We start from the raw sequence: 26,192 nt of genomic DNA, 5'->3' as shown, positions 1-26,192 counted from the left end.
GATTGCCTGATTTGCACAGTTCAAAGAAAGTATGGACTGAATTTTGACCAAACTGAATACTGGAGTTGGCATGTTCTAAGTCCAAGCTCAAGTTAAGCTATGCCATTTGGTGGGACTCAGAAAATATGCTTGTGGTTGTGACACCTGCCCAGTGGAAGAGTTTGGCCTCAAATGATTATTATAGTCTTGATCTATTGGCCTTTGGTAAGGTTCTAAAGCCCGATGTGTGGGCATTGGACTAAAGTGCTTAAATGAGCCCATCTATACAGGAAGTAGGGTAGTATTCTGGTTGCTGTCTTCAGCTGTCTTCAATCTGTTCTGCTATTTCAATATGTGTTGTGGGTTTGTATGATTGTTTTTCATTTATTTTTACATTTCCCATATGTACTTAGAGCCATGCAAGCTGAAGAAATAAATAAATGTATGTACCAGGCGAGGAAGAAAAAGGTTTCTTTCCCCTTTCCTGTGACTTCTGACATAGCCAAAAGCGAAACCATCATGGATGCAGCAGAAAAAAAGAGGAATAGGAAACGAGCAGAAGGAGATTTAAAGGGAGATTTTTTTTCTTTTGCTGGATAGAGTTTGTACACACATTCAGGTAATTATTGATGTTCCTATAGAGATGATGGGCTCAAATTTTAAACATATTATAAATGAAACCATAAGGGTTTTTTTTATAAAACCTACTCAACAAAAGGGATGCAAGTTTAATTAATAAAGCACACAGTGTAAGCCATCAAAACAGAAAAATAAAATATTTGGAAATAGAGAATTAGAGCTAAAGAAGGAAGCAAATATTAATCAAATTCCATTTTAACAAACACTCATTCATCCATTTTCTACAACACTCATTCTTTAGGGGTTTGCCTTTTTAAAAGATTTAACAAAAACTCATGAACATGACTATTTTCTTAACCTTAAATTTTTTGGCTTTCATCTGGATTTTTCCAAGTAGACAATATATAGCAGGCTCAGGTTGGCTTCTTGTGGCTGCAATTGCACACTCAATAGCCTTATTATAGTTTTGACAAAATGACTGCACAAGTGCTTCTTGAACAAGTGAACATCCAAGAGATCCTGTAGGAGATTTAAATAATAATAAATGTAATGGTAATAGACCAAGTTATTATTACTACAGACTTTGGTATACAGACAATGGAAAGAGAGAGTGTTCGCCTTCATTGAGAAAGTATCCAAACAAAAAAAGTATGGCATATCAATTATAACACTAAATCTATCTTGTATTTTACATACTATTGTTAAACTGTAATAGATCCAGAGAGCCATAGTACTTGAAGTATGTGTTGTTTATAGAGCTCCCATGATATCTCAAAAAATTATAATTAGTTAAGTGGATCTACTATGCCATGGCTGGCTGAGGAGTTGAAGTCCACAAATCCTAAAGGTACCAGTCTGGAGATTCCTGTACTATACAAAAATGAAAGCAAGGGGAAAAAACCATGCTGAATCTAACTAAAATTGCACAGTACTTTGAAAGAGCTATACCTTTGTCCATTTCTGCCACTTGGTGTATACAGAAACTTGCAAGTTGAAAATGCTTCATTTGTAGTAAATACTGTCCCCTGTAATAAAATATTTCAACAAATTCCTCAGTATATTTGTGAACGTATTAAATATATATATATATATTAATAAGAGACAATCCAAATCAAGCATTCTATTTAATCCACTATTAGTTTCAGTGGAAAGCCTGCAATTTTAAATAACTAAATCTCAGGAGCTCACTACATTTTTTTCAAGTCCTAACACAAAAGGAGGAAGGATTCTATGCTAACCCTATGATCATGGACAGTTATAGAGGCATATGAAGGCTAGCTGCATCCCTTTCTCCCTGTGGAACTTCTCTGTAGAAATAAGAAACCATTTTTAGTATTTCCAAAATTCATTTAAATCACCTTTATGGTAAGAAATGCTCTATTAAATATACAAAAATTACAACCCCCCCAAAAAAACATTCATCTTTTTCCTGAGTCAGACATTTAATGACACATCAAAAATAGTTCATTTACTTAAGATATGTTTTTTTTATTTTTTCAGAAGTGGCATATCAATTTAATTAGTACATAATTAATTCTATTGATTTTAATGATCAAATTTAATTTGAATTCTAGACTCCATTTCAAAAAGATGCTTCGTGAAATATAAATGCAGCTCTTCTCTACAATTCTTTAAAGAACATTACTAGCTCCAAACAGCAGTTACATAATCCCAACAAATGTTATGGCTGCTTTAAAGAACTGCAAAACAGGTACTGCTTTCATCTCCTATCCACTCCAAAACTTCTCATCTAAAAACAGTTTATTTAAATAGCATTCATGATTCATTATTAATATTTCTATGAAACATAATTATTGAGCACTTTTCTAAGGAGATAATCTTTTTGAAGACCTACAGTCTGTTCATTGACCCTCTCATCTCTGCAATCAGGAAACTACATAAAGATGAGAAAGATGTGAGGGGCAACCTGGTTTTCCATCTTTTGCCCTTGCTATTATACACTGAAAATGTGTTCTTATACTGCAAATAAAAAGAAATCTTGAACTTAAGACTTAATGATACACATTACTACAATTATATGGACTACAATTAACTACAATTAAAAGTAAGACAACAAAATTAAGCAAGATGCTTGAGAAATGCTTACCTTATTAAGAATAAATGGGGTAAGTTGGGATGGAGGTGAATGGCTCTATTTATGTCTTTAACTGAATTCTTTAAATCATGAACCTGTTTTTTTTTTAAAAAAAGACATTTTTATTTCTCAGTCATGGATGCTGAGACATTAAGTAGGACATTAAGTACATTCTGTTTAAAAACAAATATTTTTTCCTTCAAACTAGATCACACACACCCTCCTTTTGTTTAGTGCTTTCCATACAGTCTTGACTCCTGGCAATTGCCTAAACTAGTCCCTGAAGATTTTTTGGCAATGTTGTGAAAGTCATTAGCCATTGCCTCCTTCGTAGGGCTGAGAGAGAATGGCTGGCCCAAGATAACTCAACTGGTTTCATGCCTAAAGCAGGACTAGATTTCACAACCTCCCTTTTTCTAATCTGATATCTTCATAACTACACTAAACTGGCTTTCTTCAGACTAGATGAAATTTTAAAATCCCTCTTCCCTAAAACTGTGACTGTTCAGTTTCCCATTCTCCCTTAGTATGTAGTTGATTATACCATTGATCTGATATTGCAGTACATGTTACAGTATGTAATCCACCACAATGTATTTTCAACAGAAGAGATTAGTAAAACAGAATATTATGACAAAACCTGGATTACTGTGAAGGTGACACAATATTTGAATAACGATGCACAGAGGAGAAAAGAAAAGGTAGAGGATCTAGTTTGGAGAAGGGCCCACTTTGCAGAACAAGTTCCTCAGTAAGGGAAGGAGAAAATATTGGTTTGGATTACTTGCAGACACATCATCAGCATCACTGCCTAATAATAAAAATGCCCTTCCTCTCTCTCTCTAGGAAATCGACTTCTCCAATTACTATTCCTTCTTAATTCTATTTTTGTTTGAACATAATATGTTCATATCAATCTTTTTTATCAATGATGTTGGAAATCTTTAGTCAAATTATAAGTTCAGTGCAAACAGGATGTAGCAATAAAGTTGGGTAAATGAGGAAACAAGTGCAAACATTGGGGTTTGCTACGAGAAGCAAGAAAATAATTAGGATTCTGGTCCCCAGGTTTGCAATTAGACAAGTCCAGGCAGAGAAAGCATCGGCAAACCAGGAGAAATAGTTAAAGAGAAACAATCATGGAATATGATTGTTGAAGAATATTTGGATTCTGTAATAGAAATTGAATGCATCTGCCTATCTTTTGATGAGAAACCTGAAGGCCTGTCCCATTTCAGTTATATAATTTTAAAACTAGACGTGTTCACAAACAATTCAGAAAGACAAAAACCCTGATTCAAATATCTCTCGCTATTCCATGGTAAACAAGCAGACATACGGCTATTTGGGAATAAATATTTATAATTCGTAACTATGTAAAATAGATACCTTTTGGTAAGCTTGTGCCCTGCACAAGTAAGGTATAACATCTAATGGATCAACCCGAATGGCTTCAGTGAACCGTAAAATAGCATCAAAATACTGATCTGAATGCAACATCATAATCAATCCAATGTTTATATAAGGTGTTGTAAAACTCCTAATACAAAGACAAAATTGTATAAATATTTCATTCTGCAGCAAGTCATTTTATAGAATTTACTGTCTTCAAGCACAGATGTGTAAGTTTTTAAAAAAGTGTTTGTCACAGAACCAATGCTGCCGCCTTTCATTTTCACCCTTATTCCCAAAGAACAAGAAAAACATGTCTGCTATTGTAGAAAAATAAGTTTATAGTCAAAGGAGTTTTACTGGAGAATGGATAACACCAATTGCAGTAGAAAATGGCAGAATTTCCTGTTGTTTTAAGAGTGCTTTGGGGTTAGTCATGTACCTGATAAAATAGAAAAGAATACTAGATTCATTTTATGAGGTTATCATAATAACATTCCTGTAATTTCAAGATTTATAAGTGATATTATATTAGAGGGTGCTACCCCATTGGACACTTCTAAATTTGAAAAAAAAATAATTTCTAATGGCTGTTAAAGTTATTCAGTGTCTTAAATTATTGTGGCATGTGTTGTTTTTGCAACTGGTTTGTATGATTAAATGCTACATTAAAGTGTAAGTAATTAAAAAGAGAGAGCAAGCCAGTAAAAAAATACCTGTCCAAAGCAATTGCATTTTCAAAATCACAGATAGCCAGGTGCCACTGTTTCAATTCTGCGTACAAGATCCCACGATGAAGGAAAGCACCAATATTGTCAAATTTATGATTGAGAAGGACTGGAAGAGAAGAATACCCTAAATTTTCACCTGTTAAATGTGCCTTTAAATCCAACTTTAATAAATCACATTTTAATAAATTAATCTGAAGGAGGCAATTCTTTTCTGGGATCAATTGAAAAAAGCATTATCAAGACAATGTTACATCATATATGTGACATCACTACACAAATGTTACTTGCATTACATCACACAAATAACACAAATACTGCCAATTGCATCATAATGATGTAATGTAAAGGAAGTAAAGCATAGTAGAATTTAGTCTGTTGAATGAAAAATCTACTGCATTAAGGTCTGGTAAACTGAAGTTTCATTTGTATGTTTTAATAATATTCTTCAAGTTAATATGCTCTTCATCTCCCCAAGATGGCTGTTGTATGGTAAGAGCCTTTTTTCTCCCTTGCTGATGATCTGCTATTTTTGCTGCCAAAACTGGTCCTCCAGCAGTGCTGCTCCCTGGATTTGGAAGCACTTAAGAATGACCCAAAATGACTTTTGGATGGTGGTGGACCCACCTGGATGTATTGTGAATGTATTATTTTACTTTGCTTTTTGCCTTTAAAAGTTGACCAGCTGGTTGAATGCTGATTTAGTTCAACCCCTACTAGATTCTAGCTATTCTTTCTTCCCCTTTGATTTATGTTGTTGTTTTGAATAACTTTCACGTTTCCTGTAAGGAAACATGGTGTGTTTTTGGATAGTGAAGTGCTTTCATTTGAATATTGGACTTTCACCACAGGGTTTTTGCATTTTTTGTATTTGTAAAACATCTGCAGGATTTTTAAATTTTTCTTTTGATCTTAGATTGAAATATCTAGAAAATACATTTCCTATTTCCTTCTGCTTCAGTATTCCCTGATCAAGTTGTACAGAGCAACAATGTATCGTATTATAGATAAGCAATAGTTACTGAAATTTGAGAAAAGACTTTCTGGTAACATGCAACTTTTAGTTGAAAGTTTTCTAAATAGTTTGATGAAGTGATAATGGCCATGGAAAATATACAAAGGCATGTAGTTTTAGATATGCTACACAAAAGGACTCTGATGTGAGAGTTTCAGACCAAAGAAATATGGACCCTACCGATGGAGAACTAACTCAGCCAATCACTTACATCTCCTGGGATTCTTTCACAATACTAGTAATTTGGCTGAAGGGAGAAATGACAAATTGTTTTTTCCTAGAACTGAGGGAGATTCGAGAAAGGACTTATTACACTTAACTGGAAATCACACTATCTAGACTTTGTTTGGAAGATCGACCTACTGTGAAGACTGAATTTATTATATTTAATTAAGACAAAATTTGACAACATATCCCATTAAGGAATAAACAATATTTGATCCAGTCTTAATTTGGGGGATGATTTAGGATAGATAAGATGCAACAGCAAATTTTCTACAAGTTGATTACAATAACAATTGGTTAACAGGGGATTTTGAAATTTTAACTTTGTCTTTTATTATTATTATTGTTCTTCCTGTTAACTATTTTCTCATTAATATAGTATATAGATGACAAGTCAATAATTTGCAAATAGATTTATTAGTTTAGAAATTGGAGGGGCTCTTTCGCAAGGGGTGGGAACCAATATTTTAGTAATGTATTAATCAGTATTCAGGTGGGGGGATAATGTGTATATATGTTGGAGTTTTTTTCTTTTCAATACACTTTTTAAAAAAATCTTCATTGTTTTATATTTATGTTTTTTATTTTTTTATTTTGTATTTTAACTTCCTTTTGAATAAAATAAAATAGATTTTAAAAGTTAATTTGCTCTTCATTCATCTGGTAGAAGTTTCAAGATTTTTATAATCTTGAATTTAAGTTGAGTTTCAGAAAAATTAATGATTTGATAGGAAAGTGGTAAATAATATTTTTCTATATACAAGAAAGTTAAACCATATTAATACTGATTGAAGTCCCAATTATAAAATAGCTCACCAATATTTGAAGCAGAATCTAGTAATATCTAAAAGTGTCCTTACATCTCTGTGCATGCTTGTGTGACTATTAGAAAGGTAACAGAAACCTTCACAGATTTGTACAAAATGAAATATCCTGAAATACCTGAATTATCACCGCTATAGCAGCAAACCAGTTTTTGACCTTGTATAAACCAATTTTTCTTGGATATGTTCATGTAAAATAGTTATGTTTGGGAAAATAGCATTATCAACTTTTACGTGTGTGGCTGCAAGTAAGGGTTGACTCCTGGCCATTGTCTGGAAAAGTCCTTGTGGTTTTCTTAGCAAGATTGCTGAAGTGGTTTCCAGAGAGAGAGAGAGAGAGAGAGAGAGAGAGAGAGAGAGAGAGAGAGAGAGAGACTGTCCCAAATCACGCAGCTGGCTTTGTGCCTTAGGCTGGACTAGAACTCACCAAATTGGCCCTCATATCAACTGTTAAAATATCATATTAACTGACTCTTATATGAAAAGTGTATACCAATTCAGTGTATATTTCAGACAAACGGCATAGAAAATGATACATTAGTATTATTTTCATTTAAATAAATAATATACAGAATCTTGTGAAGAAACCGGCAACTATTACAAATAATTAGATAGACAAGATATAGATAATTAGGAGTTCTGTAACTTCAGTTCAAAATTACTTATAAAAGCAAAAATATACTTTTCAAAATGCATACAATATTCTTCTCACAATTATAGAAAACAAATTCATTGAAACAAATAATTTTTTCATAAATGCAATTCATATTTTAATGAAAATTAAAGTAGTAATACCAGAAACACTTAAGTCCTGTAGAGACTGTTTTGGATCAATCTTCCTCAAAATGCAACCTCTGTAATAGAATGCTATCCAGTTACGGGGATTCAAATGAATTGCAGCAGCTAAATCTGCAGCTGCATTTTGATATTGCTCTAGCTTAATGTAAATTCTTCCTCTGTAGGTTCTGGAAAGAAAGTTGCATCATTATTTCCAAGACATTATACTTAAAACTTTAAAAAGTCAGCAGGATTTTAACAAGTATCTGATCCAACAAAACAACTATTTATTTCTGTAAGAATTAAAATTTTAAATATAAGTATAAATTATATTTTTATACATTTATATTTGGGTTTATAAATATATACATATAAATTCATATATCTATATTTATTTATATTTTAACTAGACATAATTTTTTAGTATTTGTTATATGTACTTGTTAAATTCATTTGCCACCTATCTCGCCGTGGGGTTGCTCTAGAGCGGCTTCCAACAATAAAAAGGAAGAAATGAAAAAAGTGTAAATAGAACAGGAGTAAAATAATAGAACAATAAAATAAACAATGAAAAAGAACATGAGAATAGCTCAATATTATAACAAAAAGATGGATGGGTGGAGAGCAGAGAGGAAGGGGATAGGTGAAGTTTGCCATCAATCCAGCAGCCAGTGTGGAATTTCCCCATCTGGTCCCCAGGCCACCTGGCACATCCAGATCTTCAGGCTCTTGCAGAAGGATAGAAAGGTGGGGGAAGTTCTTACCTTAGAAGATAAAATATGACCTAAAGAGTTAGGAGGAGGATTTTTCCCTAAATGCTTCTTATATAATTAAGATATAAAAGAAACACTTCCATGAAAACAAATATACTTGTGTGTGCAATGATTGCTGATATAGTTTATACTGATATTTTATATTTCCAAGTCATCATATAAGTTTAACTAAACAATAAGTAATTATCAGCTCAAGCTTTCATTCAAGACATTCTAGGATTTGCATCATGTCATTCCCACACTCAAATGCTCTACAAAATCCTCCCTATTTCATCCATACTTCATCCAAAAACATAGGAAGATTTTTACCATTCAATGTTGATCTGCCGTTTACAGTTGGTTGTATTTCTCTTAATAAGCTAGAACTCTCCTTATTCCATATTCTCATTTGGGAATTGTTAACTTATTTCAAATATTTCAGCAAATGCATTGTTTCTGTTTCACAGAAATTAGTAGCAATGGTAAATTTCCTTAGCAAATTACTTAGTGGTGCCATGTTTAGGGGTCACTAAATTAAGATTCAACTGTTTTCAGGCTTCTATCTTGGTAAGAAAAGCTTCATTTTCCTTAAATCCCATAAAAGACTTATAAAGTAGTTAGTTTATTTTTCCCTCAATTAGGAGTATTCCCAATGGCTTCTTTTAATGACCAGGAGGAATATTCCATAGATCTTCTTAAGGGTTCATTTTGTGGATAAAGACAGCTCCTACTCCATTGAATAAAGTAGTACAGGACAAAATTAATTTTGGGGGGAATAAAAATAGATGAAAAATTCAGAGGATTGAAATAGAATCTTACACGATTGAGAAGCTTTCTCTGAACAATCTCATCTCATTTACTTATTTATTATTCATTAACAGAGGGTGCAAGTTTAGGCAGGGACTATTAGTAATCCAATATCTTCAATGAAATCCACAATCCTAATATGTTTTGAGCTTTTTATGCATGTTTATAGTTTTAAAAATAGCTGCCACAAGATCAATTTAATCTTTGTTTTATATCAGGGGTGGGATCTGACAGGGTTAACTCCCGGTTCTGTGATTTATGCGATGATTTACGAGGTTCGGTGATTTACGATGTGTTTCCCTGCATGCTGCGCTGGCGTGCCTGTAAATCGTCATCAGCACGCTGCATGCAGAGAAGCAGCCTTTCAAAAAGCATTTTTTTCCTGCTTTTTAAACTGCAGCTGTGCCTCGCATGGCAGCTGAAGTTGAAAAAGCAGGAAACAAAGGTCAGGTAAGAGTCCGAGCGGGCAGGTGGGCAAAAACACCAGCAGACATAGAACCAGTTCCCATGTCTGCTGCTCCTCAGAGCTACCAGTTCTACAGAGATGGACAAAACCGGTAGAAACCCACCACTGATTTATATCATTTATACCAGATATACTGTAAGCCATTCACCAATCTGCTAGTCAAATAAAAATGCCTTTAAACCTATTTTACAGGTCCTTAAACTTGCAGAGATGAAGAGGAGGAGTTAATTGTGGATGCTTACAAATAATGAAATATGACATTATATTAGATATCTGCAGATTAGTTTAAACTACAAATATTTTGAATAAAACATAATTTGTGCTTACCTTGCTTCTGCATGTTTTGGATCATTTTTAATCACAGTTGTAAAATCATTCATAGCTACAGCCCAATTTGATTTGTTAAAATAATATACTCCATGTTTCATACGTGCATCAATTCTTTGGGGATCATAGTAAAGGCACTACATTGATTTTAAAAATACATAAACACTTGATAAAGTTTACTCTTATTTTAATATTCATCAGAATTCTAAACAATGCAAACAGCAGTAATTAAAAAGGTAATAAATTAATTGCTTTTATTGAATCATCTTCTTAGTTTGTGATTTGTTTTCTGCCTGAAATAGCAGAGGCATTGATGCTGTTCATGTTTTCTTATCAGTAAATCCTTTTGTGTATTGTGACATTTTACTTCTGAACATAAACATATAAAATTGCATTATAGCAATATTGCAATGCTGACATTTACAGTGCTTTTGAATAATTTACTTTGTTCAGAATATAACAAGTTTGGGTAAGTTCCAGACTCAGCAGACATCTGTGCAATAGCCTGCAGGTGCTGAACTACCCCTTGTGGTCTTCAACAGGTGATGGTGGCCTATTGCTCATTTGACTGTTCAGCGGCTGAGAAGCACAAGGAGGAAATTCCAAAGCCAATTGATCAAGGAGCTATTTGGAAGAACAGAGAAGAGACTGCTGAGTTCCTGAAAGTTACTGGAAGAAAAGTGGAAGCTACAATGCTTCCCTCACCAACAGAGGTTCTCTCAGCTAGCTTTTCACTATCATATAGGAATAGGAACCCAGCCACCTAAAGCAGGTATGCTAATATGAAGGAAGCTTCATTGGTTCCTCTTTCGTTGCAGGAAAACTAATAAAAGTGGGTGGAGGCTTGGGTTTTACTCATGGGAGGTGTGGGTGAATGGCTTCATCTGCCTGGGCAACTCTTCCCCAATCAATACATACAGTTACTTGCAAAAGTAAGTACATCCTCTTTGAATTTTACGGTTTTACGTATCAGATCATAGTAAAAATCATCCTAAAAGGAGGTATGATGAACAACAATACACCGTTTCCCCCTTTTGGCTTACTTTTGTAAAAGAAATTATGACATTGTGTAATATATGTCATATGTTGTTCATCTGAGGTGATATTTATCGAATTTTAAGAACTGCTAAAGACCAGATGATTTTTACTATTCTCTGATACGTAAAACCATGTAAGTCAAAGAGGGTGTACTTACTTTTTCACATGACTGTACCTGGATGGAGCTCTCGGTGTTAACATATATCAGGGTATCCCAAAGTGGTTCATGTTGACCCCAAAAGATTGATAAAACTATCATTGTTGCTGTTGTTATTTGTAATATTATTATAGTAATATTTATTATTTTCATATAATCAATGTTTGGGGATTAAGGAACAATCTGAAACTATTTATCCATTTGTTTTATGTATTTATTAATTTTTTTAAATTTGCAGACATAGACAATTTGAAGATTATCCAGCTTTGGGGTTTTTTTTAGAAACATAGAAACCTGATGGCAGAAAAAGAGCCAGTGGTCCCTCGAGTTGGCCCTTTGAATTTTTTGTTTTTGTATTCTTTTTAATTTATTTGTTTTTAATTATTTTATTACTATTTTAATTTTAGAATTATTTACTTCTATTGTTTTTCTTTAAACAGCAGACCATCTTGCTATAATACAAATTACATTATAAATTACCTGGGTTTCAGAGGTATTATGACTACTGTTAAAATTATTATTTTTAAAAAATTGCTCTTTTAATTAATTCTTTTGGTGCATAGATTTAATCATGTAATTATTTAAGAGCTAGTCAATATATAATGAAATTAAAGATAATAATGCATACCTTTGCATAATCTTCCATTGCCAGTATTAACTCACCCTCTTCTTCATGGATTTCACCTCTCTTGTAATATATTTCAGGATCTGTGGGTCTATATCTCAGTGCCAAAGTGTAATTTATCTTTGCCAAGTGATTATTTCCCTGTTTTCTATATATCTGAGCTCTAGACAAATAAGCATCTACAAGTTCAAAATAGGAGAAAAATATCTTAAATATTAATGGAATATCATTCATGTGTACTTTTTAAAATAATTTCAGTTTAATGTAATTAATCTTAAGTTTTCATAGGAAATTGGATGATTTATTTATTAGATTTTTTAATCTCACCTTTATTACCTTATAAGTAGCTCAGGGCAGTGAACATACCTAATACTTCTTCCTCCTCCTATTTCCCGCACAACAATCCTGTGAGGTGGGTTGGGCTGAGAGTGAGTAAGAGGCCACCAACAGTCACTGATGTTAGGGATAAACTTCGCTTTGTTTGTTCTGCCAGATGTATATAGATATATCTATATATCTAATATCTATCTATCTATCTATCTATCTATCTATCTATCTATCTATCTATCTATCTATCTATCTATCTTTAGATGCAGCCCAAGGCAAGCCAATAGGTTGGACACCCATTTTATATGTGTGTATGTATATATTATACACACACACACATTTAGATGTAGCCCTAGACAATTCTTTCATTCAGTGCAGCCAAGAGGCATGCCGAAAGGTTGGCTGTTCATGATCTAAATTATCACTGTTATCATGATCACACCTAGAAAATAATTCACAAATATTTGACTAATCAAAATGTTAAACAGTAGTCTATCTAACTCAGTAATTATATATAGTATGATATACATTATGTATAGTCAGTATCACACTATATACAACATATTTTGATACTGACAACAGGATTTCAAAGACACTTACCTGTATAGCTTACATTGCATTTAATTATAAAATTCAAATCTTCCAGAGCTGGAAGAATTTTGTTTTGGTAAACAAATATTAAGTGTCTATGCCAATAGGCATTAGCCAGAAATTGTTCCAAATGTATTGCCTACAAAGATAATGACATATTTAATCAGAATGATTATTTTATTTCTACACTATTTCTACACTTCAATACTGTAGAAGAAAATATTATAAATACTGACCTGGTGAGAAATATTATTTAAATATTAGTTCCACAGAGGGAAAAATCAGTGTGTGTTTATATTCTTATCATATGGCGTCTTTGTATTTCTTCATCTAATTGCTCATTATCTTTTCTCATGCAAATTACCACATATTTATTCCATGACATAAATTCCCTGGCACAGGTTCAATGTAAATATTCTTAACATAGACACTTTATTGTAACATCTCTACCAGTTTGTATGCAACTATAATAGAGTTTTTTAACATATCTGGGAAAGTAGAATCGGAAACAGGATCATTGCAAAAGTGATATCACAACCCAGGAAAGTGGGAAAGCAGAAGAAAGAGATTCCAAGCAACTTCAGATTAATTATTCTAGACTTAAACTACCTGAGCAGGAACATTGATATGACAGGTTCTCAACTCCCGCTTTTTCAAGAGGCAATTGGACTTTCTTGTTTTTCTTTGAAGATATTTAGCTTTTCATTCAAGAAGCTTCTTCAGCTCTGGATGAGAGCCGAAAAAGCTTCTTGGATGAGAAGTGAAATGTCTTTAAAGAAAAACAAATCTAGTTGCCTCTTAGAACAGTACCTTTGGACAACCAGTACCTGGATGACTGAGAATCTCCATAGACAGAGAGGTTCTCAAGATTAATACCAAATCATGCAAGACTGGCCAACTCCTGATACAAGAATCATTTGGGTATCTAAGAAAATATTTATTTCTAGTAGGGTAATATAACAGAACCTTGAAAACCTGTCAAAGTCATTCTCTCATTCAACTTACTATAATTAAGCGAGGGGAGTGCTCTGAGTGTAATTTTCATGTTTCCCTACTCCGGGCTGAATTGTCTCTTTTGCAATGGACTTGTTGCCTCCTCTGCCTGGTTTCCCGGAATCTCTGCCTGATTTCCCAAGTTCTGTGAGACATTCCATGACAACAATATTTGGTACAGTACCTTCCTTTCAAACATTGTTTGCCATAGATTTTGGATCAGAGAAACCTCCACATTACCCAGCTTCACTTGCTATTAGCATTTGTGTACTATTGAAAACTGGTAGAAGCTGAGAGGGTACTTGTTTGGAGCAATGCAGATGGAGCAGCCAAAATGCCACAAGAGCTAGTCCCTGAAAACCATTAAAGAGATTATCTCTATATTATAATTGCTAATATAATATATGAGGCCATAGTCACAGAACTGAGAAAGATTCTGGAACAATTGGTTTTACAGGCTCAGAGAAGAGAGAATATGGAGATAGTTGTGGTAATAATTATACACTATATCTGCCATACATAAAATCCTATCAATTTAGTCAAATGTAAGGCATATTACTATATAAATGTAACTTTTGTCTTTTAACATATGGCCTGACTGTACTTCGGTAATTAATTTAAACCATGTTCAAGGCCAATTGAAATATACATTATTCGCAGACTTATTTCTTATAAGATAATCTCAATAACTGGCTATGAGTCTTCATCAACATAGTGTAGGCTATCCATCTCAACTTCATTCGGACTATCATTTCAAAAGTTGTCTCACAGACCATACTTACAATAAAAATATTTAAAGATACAAATTCTGTACTTGCCTTCTACATCACATGTAGCAGCAATAATACCCATTCATTAATAATTGTCCTTTGCATTATTTACATCGATCAATTCTTTGGCATACTGTGAGTTTCTAAAAGAATTATTTTCATTCTGTTCTACTCTGCTGGTTATAGCTGTCTTTATTTATGAAAATACACTAAATATGGGTCATGGTAATACAACACATTCTGAAATACTTACCCATATATCTTTTATATATTTTGACCAAGAAACTGATTAACCAAATGAAATGTGTTAACTACATATTGAATTAGCAGAAATCGTATATGTAATTCATGTATTATACCTTCAGTACATAAAAAATGCCTCTCTGATCACCTAGTCCAGGGGTGTCAAACTCCCATCATCATGGTGGCATCATGTGATGTATCGGGACTTTTCCCTCCTTCGCTAAATGGGGTGGGGGCTTGGCCAATGCATGATGCATCTGGCCCACAGGCCCAGGGTTTGACAGCCCTGACCTAGTCAATAGCATCAACAAGCAACGTGTCTCCTGAACATGATAAATTGCCATATGCATTCTTTGAACTTTGCTTGCAAAGGCTTTATTCAAATGACCTCCATGATACCAGAATTTATTGACTAACTCCCCTGAAGCAGACCACCCTTGAGAATTGATATAACATGATCGCATCTAGTCAATAAGGATGGGAAAAAAACCTTTCCTCTTTTCTCCTCTGCTCTAAGAAAGAAAATTTCTATCTTCAAGATAGAAAATTGCTATATATGTTTTACCTGTTTATTGTACCTAGATCCCATTTTAATTTTTATTTGTGTTGGTTTTTATGTTATTTATGAACTGCCCAGAGAAATGTGGAGTCAGACAATTCCTAACTTGAATTAAATATTTTTATCATTTATAATAAATTATATGACTTATGAAAAATTATTCCCTTTTGGATTGTCTGAATTTTTTTGTGTCTTTGCCACTGAATGTTATAAGAGCTGCATCTGAGTCTCACTGATACATAAAGGAAGTCTAGATTATTAAACCACAGTGTGATGTAGCAGTGTGAAAAGTAATCATCCCCTTAGATTTAGTAAATGACTGAATCATTTATAGTTGGAGTAATCGCAACCAAATTCCTATTTTTATTTAACTATTAGCCTCATACTGTGTAGAAATTCTGGCTCATCCATCTATGGCAAACTGCTTCAACTCAGTAACATATAGCAATAGCACTTATATATTGCTTCACATTGCTTTACAGCCCTCACTAAGCGGTTTACAGAATCAGCATATTGCCCCCAACAATCTGTGTCCTCATTTTACCAACCTCAGGATGGAAGGCTGAGTCAATCTTGATCCTGGTGAGATTTGAACTGCCAAATTGCAAGCAGAAATAGCCCACAGTACTGCATTCTAACCACTGCGCCACTGCAGCTCAATTTCCTAGCACAAACTGGTCATTCCAGATTCTATCATCATTTCTCTGACATTTTCTGGACTTTGACATGGTCACTCCAAAACTGTTAATTCGTTATTTCTAGAAAATTCACTAAAATCCAGCAGTATTCCTTTTTCCTTCATGATAGCAACTTGTCCCAGTGGTGAGGCAGCTGAGGAATCCTCAGACTGCATTCATGCTTACGAACTGGTATGAAGTTCTTACTGTGGAGCACAGTGTTTAGTTTTTGCCAAATGCAGTAATACTGTTGTAGCTTTTTTTAAAATCACTTTTGACTCATCTATGCATATAACATTTCTCCAAAAGTCTTCATTATCATCTTGGTGCTTTTTGGCAAACTTGAGATGAGCATCATTGTTCTTTCTTGTTATGCTATGTGCTTTTCTGATATGGAATCATAAAAATTAACTTTAGATAAGATGAGAAAGACATGCAGATTATTTAGATTGGGGGCGGAGGGGTAGAAGTGTCAGGATATGTAAGAAAGACCTTGGAAAGTGGACAAAGAGATGCTGCCTGGGAAATGGTCAGATAAGAGACATCGTAGTCCTCAGCTGGATAGGTGGGGCAAGAGGCTCAGAAGGGACCATCCCCAGCTTCTTGAACTGTAAAGGAAATGGCAGAAGAACTGTACTTTCAGACCTGCCAATTCTGTTAATGTAGCTTTATAGTAAAATAGAATTAGCTTGTCTGGGGGCTTTTTCTACCCGGTAAGGCTGACAGGAGGTGACTTCTAGGATGATTTTATGCTATATTCTTGGAGATTTCTGACAGAGTATCACTCTTGGGAAGATATGTCATCTCAAATTATTTTAGATTTATATCTCTGAGTATGAATTGATAACATCGCAAAACTTTAGAAATTGTTTTGTAGCATTTTCCAGGCAATTAAGCATCATTTTTCATTTTTTTAATGAAAGTTGTCAGACATTTGAATGAGACATAACATACTTCCAGATTCTATATGATAAATAACCACTATCATAAGTCAAAGTTACTAGGCTGACACAGTTCAGAACTGTCCTAATAAGTCCTGTTTAATTTTTTGCATAATTGGCCCTTACTACCTTTTAACTTTTAAATTATTAAATGAGGGATGACTGCTGTTTCATACCGATATATCACTTGTTGAATGATACTGTGAAATAAATGCAACAAGCCCAAAGTTTGGTACTATATTTGGTTGAGGATAGTACTATATCTATCTTTTTTTAAAAAAATATGTGAACTTGTGGCAATATACTGTTACTGATACTGTTCAATGACAAAATCTTCAAAAAAAACCCAGAAAATCTTAAAGGGAAACACCTTTTCAGAGCTCTAGATTTGCGTTTTCTTATGTCTCTTGTCAACCTCCCTTCTAATGATTATATATGTACACATATATACATACGTGCGCAGGAAAGCAAATACATGTGGAAATACTATGGCATTATTTGCTAAACAGTTTAGAATACAAAAATAGGCAATGTTAAAAACTGGAAAGTTTTCTTTTGAAAAGTGAACATCAGAAGAAAGAGGAAGAGGCACCCTTGGAAATCTTTAGCTATACAATAAATTAAGTAAAATTTATGAACAAAGTATTTGTTTTAAACAAACTTTTTCTAAGTCATCCAACGCTGACTGCATTTTTCCAATCTTTCTGTATATTGCTCCACGACGACAATAGTTAAATGCTATAGCACATCCTTTATTTATCTCTTCGGTTATTCTCTCAATCTCATGCTCACACTGTGCAAGTTCTTCTTTTTTGCCATCAAATAGGAAAGGATTCACGTAGTTTGGTAATTCTTTTTCTTTTGCAGCATCCTCCGTTTCCTGTTCTAAAAGACGTTTGCCTAACATCTGTTTATCTTCAGCAGGTTTGTTACTGGGAACAAACAGCTCCCCAAACCATTTATTCCATAATAGCCTGGCCCAAAGATAATTAGAATCTTCAGGTCCTTTTCCCTGTTTTTTGGCAAATGTTTCAAAGTTTAACGAACAGGGGAGGCTGGGACTTCTATAAAGTTTAATTGTTCGAGATATTTTAATAGAGTTTTTATTATGCATCTTAAGCTTCTGGACAGTCAGAGACACAGATCTAAAAAGGAGAAGAAAAATTATGATCAATGTGTAACTGAGGTAATACAGATTACTGAAATAAATGTTATAAACTGCAACATTTAATAGCTTGTTATTTATATATTTATCACTTTATACCACCTCAACCTTAGAACAAATTTAAGATGCCACAGGACTACCCAGCTTAAGTACATAATATTAAAGTTATGGTAAGAAAATTTCTAATGGAAACACAAGTAGAATTGTCCATTAGTGTGGAAGTATATAACTTTGTAATCATGTAAAATGGCATACACCTCACAAATAAATAACTGATTTCTGATGGAGATAATTCAATCTATTTTGCAAGTTCAAAGGGAAACTCAAATAATATCTCTCTTAGTGAACTAAGAGGATGATTCTGTAAAATAAAAGATTCATTTTTTCAATGTTCAGACTTGAACACTGGGCGCTATCCAACAAAATAAAATTCAATGGTGAAAAACGTTAGGTTCTACATTTAGGCAAGAAAAATCAAAGGTCCTCCAAGGTCCCTTCCAACTATGCTATGCTAATGCTATGCTATGCTAATGCTATGCTATGCTATGCTATGCTATTCCGATGTCTACACATAAGTTTAGCGTTTTCTCCCAAATGGGTGCTTGTAAAAAAGCAGAGTTATCACAAACCTAGCAATGCTTATAAGTATTTAGTCCCTTCACTATGGCAAAATAAAACTCGGTTTATACCAATAGGAAGGATATATTTGCTATTGCAATACTAATGCTCACGAAATGAGGATTATTTGACAAAAAAACCCAAAGGCTGGAAGCCTGCAACAAAAAGGTGCCTTTAGAAATAGCTTTAAGAAAAAAAAAATCCTGCTGATTTCACTGTCAGCTTTGTTTTGACTCCTCACATTGGTTCCAAAGTTGTACATCAAGATAGACAAAGCTGAGGATATGGATCTTGGTAACTTTTGGGGGGAACAAAAGGAGTTTGCAGATCCATAGCAATTAATACAATGTTGCTCCAGCCCAGAAATACTATCAGTAGTAATTATTTTCATATAGAGAGCATTCATAATCTTCCCCAAACCAAACATCTTTAACCAACAGATCTGTCCTGTCCAACTGTCTAAATAAATACATAATAACATTATTATTAAATATACAACCTTTTAAGAATCTTTGGAGGTTCATTTAATTTTTGAAATATACTATCCAATACTCTGGGAGTAATACTTTTCCCTATTTTCCCTATTTTTATTGATCTTCTTTTTTTCTTTGGGAAAATTATGTACTTAATTCCAGCTTTTCGACATTCATCAGCAAGAGTAGTCTGATCTACAAGTGCTTCAGCAGACTGTGGTTCAAAAAGATTTCCTTTAGGAATTTTTAGTGTAACTCTTTCAGAATTTTTCTCTGGATCTACAGGTACTTTTGGAGGGTTAAAACTAATTACTGAAAGATTAGCAGCAAAACTACGCTCTTCTAGAGAAACTTCCACTTCTGGTATTGCAGCCTTAGGTTTTGTTAAAGGAACATGCTTGCTCATGATATCAAGCTCTTCCATAGCAGTTTTGAAATTTGAAGAAATCTTTATAAGTGTTTTGTCTCTGTATGAGGTCAATTCTGGTGCACTATTTGGCCTTTCAACCAAATGGTCCTGCAAGAAAATAAAACGTATTTTATGGACATAATTTTGGAAAACATATTGATACATAATACAATTTAAATCAAGGATTGCCCTTTAACCAAAGTTCCATGTGAATATTACAGATGGCCAAAGTAGTGAATCTAAGTATTATGATAATAGCATAGTATATCTAGATGTAGTATACATTTTCCGACACTGAAAATATTGTAGAAGCTAAACCAAAAAGCCTTAATGATCAACAAACACAACTCAATGGGTATTGATAAAATAATTATTTATGAGATGTATGAGATGACATATATGACAATTCACATTCTTGAACTAACTGAGAATTGTGGGAATTATAGACCATCTCCCCAATTTGGAGGGCCTTGTTTTTAAATGTTTCAGCTACATAAATTTACTACAGAAATTCCTTGCAGGCTGAATGGGTCAGGAATGAGTTAATAGATAACAGATAATCAGAGTTGGAAGGGACCTTATAGGTCATCTAGTCCAACCCTTCACCCAAGTGGGAGACCAATGGCAGTCCAATCTCTTCTTGAAGGTCTCAAGTGATGGCGCTCCCACAACTTCCGAGGGCATGCTGTTCCATTGGTTGATTGTTCTATCAGAAAGTTTCTCCTTATTTCCAGGTTAAATCTCTCCTTCCTACAGGCACTTTAGAAAATAGATTGACCCCTTCCTGTGGCAGCCTCTCAAATATTGGAAGATTGTTATGTCTCCCCTGAGTTATTACAGGTAGTCTTCGAGTTACAAATGTAATGAAGCCTGCCCATTCCATTTGTAACCCAAAAATTTGTAGCAGTGAATTGCATAACTTGAACCCAATCACTCCCTCCTTTTGTTCATGCATTTGCTAACTGAATGCACTGCTCATTAAGTGCACCTGAGATAACACGGTGGGGAAGGCCATGTAGGGACTAGAAATAGAAGAGGCCACCTACTTCAGACCACCCAATGCCTCCCAAACGCACTGAGATACTTCATTCTCCCCCTCCCAGGGGTCCCCACAATTGCTCCCCACATCCTGCTGTGCTGTGTCACTTACCTTATGAAGATCTGTCTCCTCTCCAGTTTCTATGTTTCTTTGCCTACTCCCGGAGAGCAATGAGAACGGAGGGAAAGCAGGATGAGCACACCCTGCTCAGCTTGTATGATTCACCAAGGCTTCTGGAGTGGCAGGCAGCCTTGGTGACTCTCCTCCAAAGGCTTCAAGCCTCCCGTTGGCATGCAAACATTTTTTGTGCATAGACTGGAAACTTCTGGATGCCCTAATCTCGTGAGACTTCAGGCACCCATTCTCTACAAAAGTGGATGGATGTCTGAAGTCACAAGAGATCACGGCCCCAAGAAGCTTTCAGCCCCTGGCCAAAAAATGTTTATGAGCCTAGGGGGCACCATTTCAAAAAACTCACTCCAGGCTTGAGAAGGCTTTTACCAAAGAAAACGCAGCCCCCAGAAGGAGCACACGTCGCCCCAGAGCTTCATTTTCACCAGGAAAGGCCTTTCCTCAAGGCCTCTGCCAAAGAGAACAGAGACCCGAGAGCGAAGCATAGTCCCTCCAGGGGCTCCATTCTCTTTGGCAGAGGCCTTGAGGAAAGGCCTTTCCTCTAAAAGAGCCCTGGAGCAACTTGTAAGTCCCTCCAGGCCTCCATTCTCAGCAGCAAAGGCTTTTTGCAAAGATGGCAAATGGAGGGAAAGCTTCAATGTTTCAGGCCTTCCCTCCATTTGCAAAGTCTTTTGTTGCAGATCTCATCCAGGTCTCCATTTGCAGGGAACAGAGGCCTAAAGTACCGTGAGATCATGAGAGGTCAGTAGCATGAGATCATGTGCTACTCATCTAACGTGACCTTGCAGTATTTTAGACCTCCATTCTCTGCATACTCACCAAAGGCCTAAAGTGTCGAAACAGGCCAAAAAAGCAAAAGCTCTCTAAATCTTCACAAATTGAGTATCCACAGGCCTAGTACCTATGAAGACCCAGCGTGAGGATGTGGGGGATTGGCAGGGCAAATGTTGCAAAACCTTTGCGGTTGTTCATAAGGATGAACAACTGCCATGAGCTGAAACATTTGTAATTTTGGGACTTGTTTGTAAACACTAGGGGGCACTTATTGCATTAATTTGAACGTTCGCTAAGGGAACATTTGTAACTCAGGGATTACCTGTACTTAGGCATAATATTATACTTACAATTTTCAATTTCTAACTTTTGTGGAAATGTATACTATACCACAGACCAAAAACTTGTAAGTCTGCTATGAATTCAGAATTGCTATAAATTACTTCTAAATAATTTTTGTAAAAAGAGTAACTATAAACTAAATAATTTGGAAATGCTACTCATGTTCTGGTAAGTATAATTGGATATGGAGTTTCAAAATATGCATCTCTTTTCATGGTTTTTATTTCAGATAATCTGTTATTTTGATAAGATTCATAGAAAATTATTGCACCATTATACATACTAATGTCATGTGAATTGAATAAAACATAGAAATCCACTATACTGTACATATTTGCTAGAGGAGTCATTCTTCTATAACAGACTACTTACATATTTAATGATTTCATCCTAATACACAAAAAGTTATCAAAAAATATAAAGATAATAAACATAATTTAAAATAATAAAGCAATTCTGATTTTACATATCCTAAAGATAAATTTTACATGCTCATAAGTTGTTTGCTAAAAGATTATTAATAATTTGAATTTCAGGAATAAGAATCTTCAATATGCACAGATTATATTAGTTAACAATAGAGTGGAGGCCTTAATACTGAGGATAAAAAAAATTATCACATAACACATACTTTGATGCAATCTGCTGAAGTTTTTTAATGTTATATTTACTGTAATTCTGGATGAAAAAGATACATAATCCTATGCTCATTAATATTGATGTTTTAAGTCATCATTAATACTGATACAATATTTTTCTCTTTTATCTTAAATGACCTGTTATCTAAATATTATAGTTTTGATTTATTTTATTTATTAAATTTGTTTGCGGCCCATCTCATCACAAGATGACTCTAGGCAACTTACAACATAAAAATAAATAAATGAATGAATAAATAAATGAATAAATAAATAAATCTGTGTGCCTGTGTAAAAATGTATAAAATCATGGGAAGGAAGCAGAATATATAAGGGGAGAGGTGAGAACCGCTTTTGGTCAATCAAATGTGATATTCCCCCATTGGGGCTGCAGGCCAAGTGGTAGAACCAGATGTTCAGGCTCTTGTAAAAAATCAGGAGGGTAGGAGCCAATCTCACCTCAGGGGGTAACATATTCCAAAGGGACAGGATAGAGAACTATCTATCCTAGAGAATTCTATTGGACCCCGCCAGCTGGAATTCCTTAACTGACAGGATCCACAGCATGGACTCTCTGCTGGCAAGGATGGGGTGGATGTGTCCCTTAGGCGTGAGACAGTTCCTCAGGTAACCTGGACCCATGCCATACAGGGCTTTATAGGTAATAACCAACACCTTGAATTGCACCTTGAATTGCAAACTAGCAGCCAGTGCAGCTCTCCAAACAGTGGTTTAACATGGGCCACTGTAAGGTCCCAAAGATTGTCTGCACCACCCCAAACTGCACCAGTTGAAGCTTCTGAATACATAAGGGTGCAAAGGTTTTCCTAGCCACAACTGCACCCTTCTGTTGAAGTTGAGCAGCGGGTCTGTCTGGGATATGCCACCCTATCCAGGACTAAGTATGTCAAAGACTTGGGTCTTGAAACTATATGCACTCAAAAAAGTCCAGCTGCCGTTTGGAAAAAGCACATTTGGGACAACCATGACCTAGAGGACAGAAAAAGTTCCCTCTGGGACCCATTCAGGTCCATCGATCACCAAGGGCAAACTGCTCAAATGGGTTCAGCCTCCCTGCAGAGGGAGGTGGCATAAGAAATTCTCACAGACACCAGGGCATGATGTGACCATGACAGGGGGGATAATGTTAAACCTCCTACTAAATCATGTTGCCATTGCTCCGGCAAGAAAATCATGCTGGATGTGTGATCACTGCCCCAAGACAATTCTGTGATAATCTGGAATAGGCCCATGTCTGCCATGGTGGTCATGGACCCCTGGGCCACTTCCAAGGCTGAACCCAGGGATGGCAGGTTGAAGTCTCCCAAGTTAATAAACATTAATATAAATACTAATGTATTGAAATAATATAATGAATAATATAATTATGTAGGTTTTACAATATAATGTTTTACAAAAATAGAATCTATTAGTCGCTGACCAAACTAAGCAGAATAGGTAAATTGAAAACTAGAAGACTAATGAAAAACTGCAAAAGAACTATAGCCTTTTAGAGAAATGTAAATTTATGCAATAGTGATTCAAGCATATAGCAGAGTGCTCTTCATAAAATATTCATACAGACATTTGAATTTTATTTACATTAACATTTTATTTATTCATTTAGTGCATTGTTCAATATATTTACCACTTAGCCCAGGAAATGCTATATGTCTTATCTATTGCTATGAATTTTTAAACTAAGGAATGACTAGAATCAGAATTAGCCAGAGCAGTAGACTCTCACTGGCAGAAGAGGCAAAGAAAATCTTATTCAAATGGACAAGGGTCTTTCCAGAGCACAATGGGAGATGGCCCTTCAGCCAGATACAGTTTGTAAACTCTCACTTCTAGAATATAGCAGCCCAAGGGAAAATCCACCCCCCCCCTCCAACTTTGCTTTTCCTGAGGTTACTGTTATGAAGTATGGCCTGGAAGCATGTGTTTCTTAATTTCTCTTACATGGAGCATGCTTCTCTATGAAAGCACAAGCAGAAAACAATGGTCAATATAAAAAATAAGAAAAAAAGTCAAAGAAATGATCAGTCCACTAATGGGTAGAAGATGGTAAGGAAGTGACAAGCAGCAGGGAAAAAGCAGAGCTGCTTTAATTCTTTTTTTTTTTTGCATGTCTCTTCGCACAAAAAGAAAAAATAGCCCAATCTACCAAAGACAGAACCGTAAAAGACACTGGGAATTCAAATTAAAATAGGCAAGAAAATGGTAAGAGATCCAGGAAACTACAGACCAATCAGCTTGACAATAATACCTGGGGAGACCTTTGAAAAGATAATCAAGCAATAGAACCCCGAACACCTAGAAACAAGCAGTGTTATAACCAGAAATCTGACTGACAAATGGCACTCATTATGTAATCCTATATCTATATGGAGAGAAGTAAGCAGCAGGGTACTCCAGGATTTTGTTTTAGGCTCAGTAGTCTTCAATATCTTCACAAATGATTTAGGTGAGGGGATAGAAGGGAAACTCATCTAATTTTCAGATGACACCAAGTTGGCAGGAATAGTCAACACCCCAGAAGATAGGCTTAATATCCCAGAGAGATCTTGACAAACTTGAACACTGGGCCCTACCTAACAAAATGAAATTCAATGTAAAGAAAAATAAAATTTTGCACCTAGGCAAGAAAAACCAAGTGTACAGGTACAGATTAGGTGAAACTTTGCTCAATAGCAGTAACTGTGAGAAGGATTTTGAAGATCTAGTGGACAATTGTTTAAATATTGCCAATAAAGCTAATGGATTAAGAGGGATAGAATCAAGATCACATGAAGAATTAGTACCACTTTATAAGGCCTTGGTATGACTACACTTGGAATACTGTATTCAGTTTTGGACGTCATATTATTAAAAAGATGTTGAGGCTCCAGAAGGAGTGCAAAGAAGAGCAGCAAAGATGATTAAGGGGCTGGAGGCTAAAACATATGAAGAACAGTAGCAGAAATTGGGTATGGCCAGTCTAGTGAAAAGAAGGACTAGGGGCGACGTGAGAGTAGCGTTCCAATATTTGAGAAGCTGCCACAAAGAAGAGGATGTCAACCTATCTTCCAAAGCACCAGAAGGAAAGACAATAAGCAATGGATGGAAGCTAATCAAGGAGAAAAGCAACCTGGAATTAAGGAGAAATTTCCAGACAGTGAGAACAATAAGACAGTGGAATGGGTTGCCTTCAGAAGTTGTGGGTGCTCCATCATTGGGAGCTGTTAAAAAGAAACTGGACAGTAATTTTGTCTGAAATGGTATAGGGTCTCCTACTTGAACAGGAGGTTGAATAGAAGACCTCCAAGGTCCCTTCCAACCCTGTTATTCTGTCCCTGCCTCTTTCTGCTTGGAGAAAGGCATTTTACACTGGAAGCTCATTGTCTAAGAGGAGGAGCTTCCCTCCCTTATAGACCTGCCTTCTGATATCATCGGACATAGAGGCAAGAATTCATCCACCATCCAGTCTTGACCTGAATACTAATGAAGAAGCAAAAGAGTTTTAAGGCAAACCATATGGCCTTTCAATCTGTTCTGAAACAACAACAAATAGATGTTACACTTCTATCCGTGATTGGGAAAAATAAACTGCCTCCTTCTGAATAATCTGTTAAGTGTAATCATTCTCTTGATTCAATTTTATTCTGTGAGCATTGTGTTTCAACTTTAAGCAGCATAGCCACATCAACATCATCTCATGATTGGGAATAGTATG

The 26,192-nt window shown here is 35.1% G+C and overlaps 1 protein-coding gene across 1 annotated transcript in view; it reads right to left on the bottom strand.

The window, feature by feature from the left end:
* Positions 1–26,192, bottom strand: part of TTC6 (tetratricopeptide repeat domain 6) — a 92,144-nt gene that overhangs the window by 20,121 nt on the left and 45,831 nt on the right. The window contains exons 12-22 of the mRNA XM_087931574.1: positions 19,170–19,660; positions 17,549–18,032; positions 12,714–12,843; positions 11,790–11,965; positions 9,967–10,103; positions 7,633–7,802; positions 4,762–4,882; positions 4,043–4,193; positions 2,666–2,748; positions 1,507–1,583; positions 917–1,077 (exon numbers count right to left, since the gene is read on the bottom strand). Coding sequence (XP_087787700.1) covers positions 917–1,077; positions 1,507–1,583; positions 2,666–2,748; positions 4,043–4,193; positions 4,762–4,882; positions 7,633–7,802; positions 9,967–10,103; positions 11,790–11,965; positions 12,714–12,843; positions 17,549–18,032; positions 19,170–19,660 — 2,181 coding nt within the window. The remainder of the gene's footprint in view (positions 1–916; positions 1,078–1,506; positions 1,584–2,665; positions 2,749–4,042; positions 4,194–4,761; positions 4,883–7,632; positions 7,803–9,966; positions 10,104–11,789; positions 11,966–12,713; positions 12,844–17,548; positions 18,033–19,169; positions 19,661–26,192) is intronic.

This window comes from Pseudonaja textilis, chromosome 1, assembly GCF_049901715.1.
Source record: "Pseudonaja textilis isolate UNSWEBS1 chromosome 1, rPseTex1.2, whole genome shotgun sequence".
Classification (NCBI taxonomy): domain Eukaryota; kingdom Metazoa; phylum Chordata; class Lepidosauria; order Squamata; family Elapidae; genus Pseudonaja; species Pseudonaja textilis.
The sequence above is the reverse complement of the archived record's forward strand: the minus strand, read 5'-3'. Positions and strand labels throughout refer to the sequence as shown.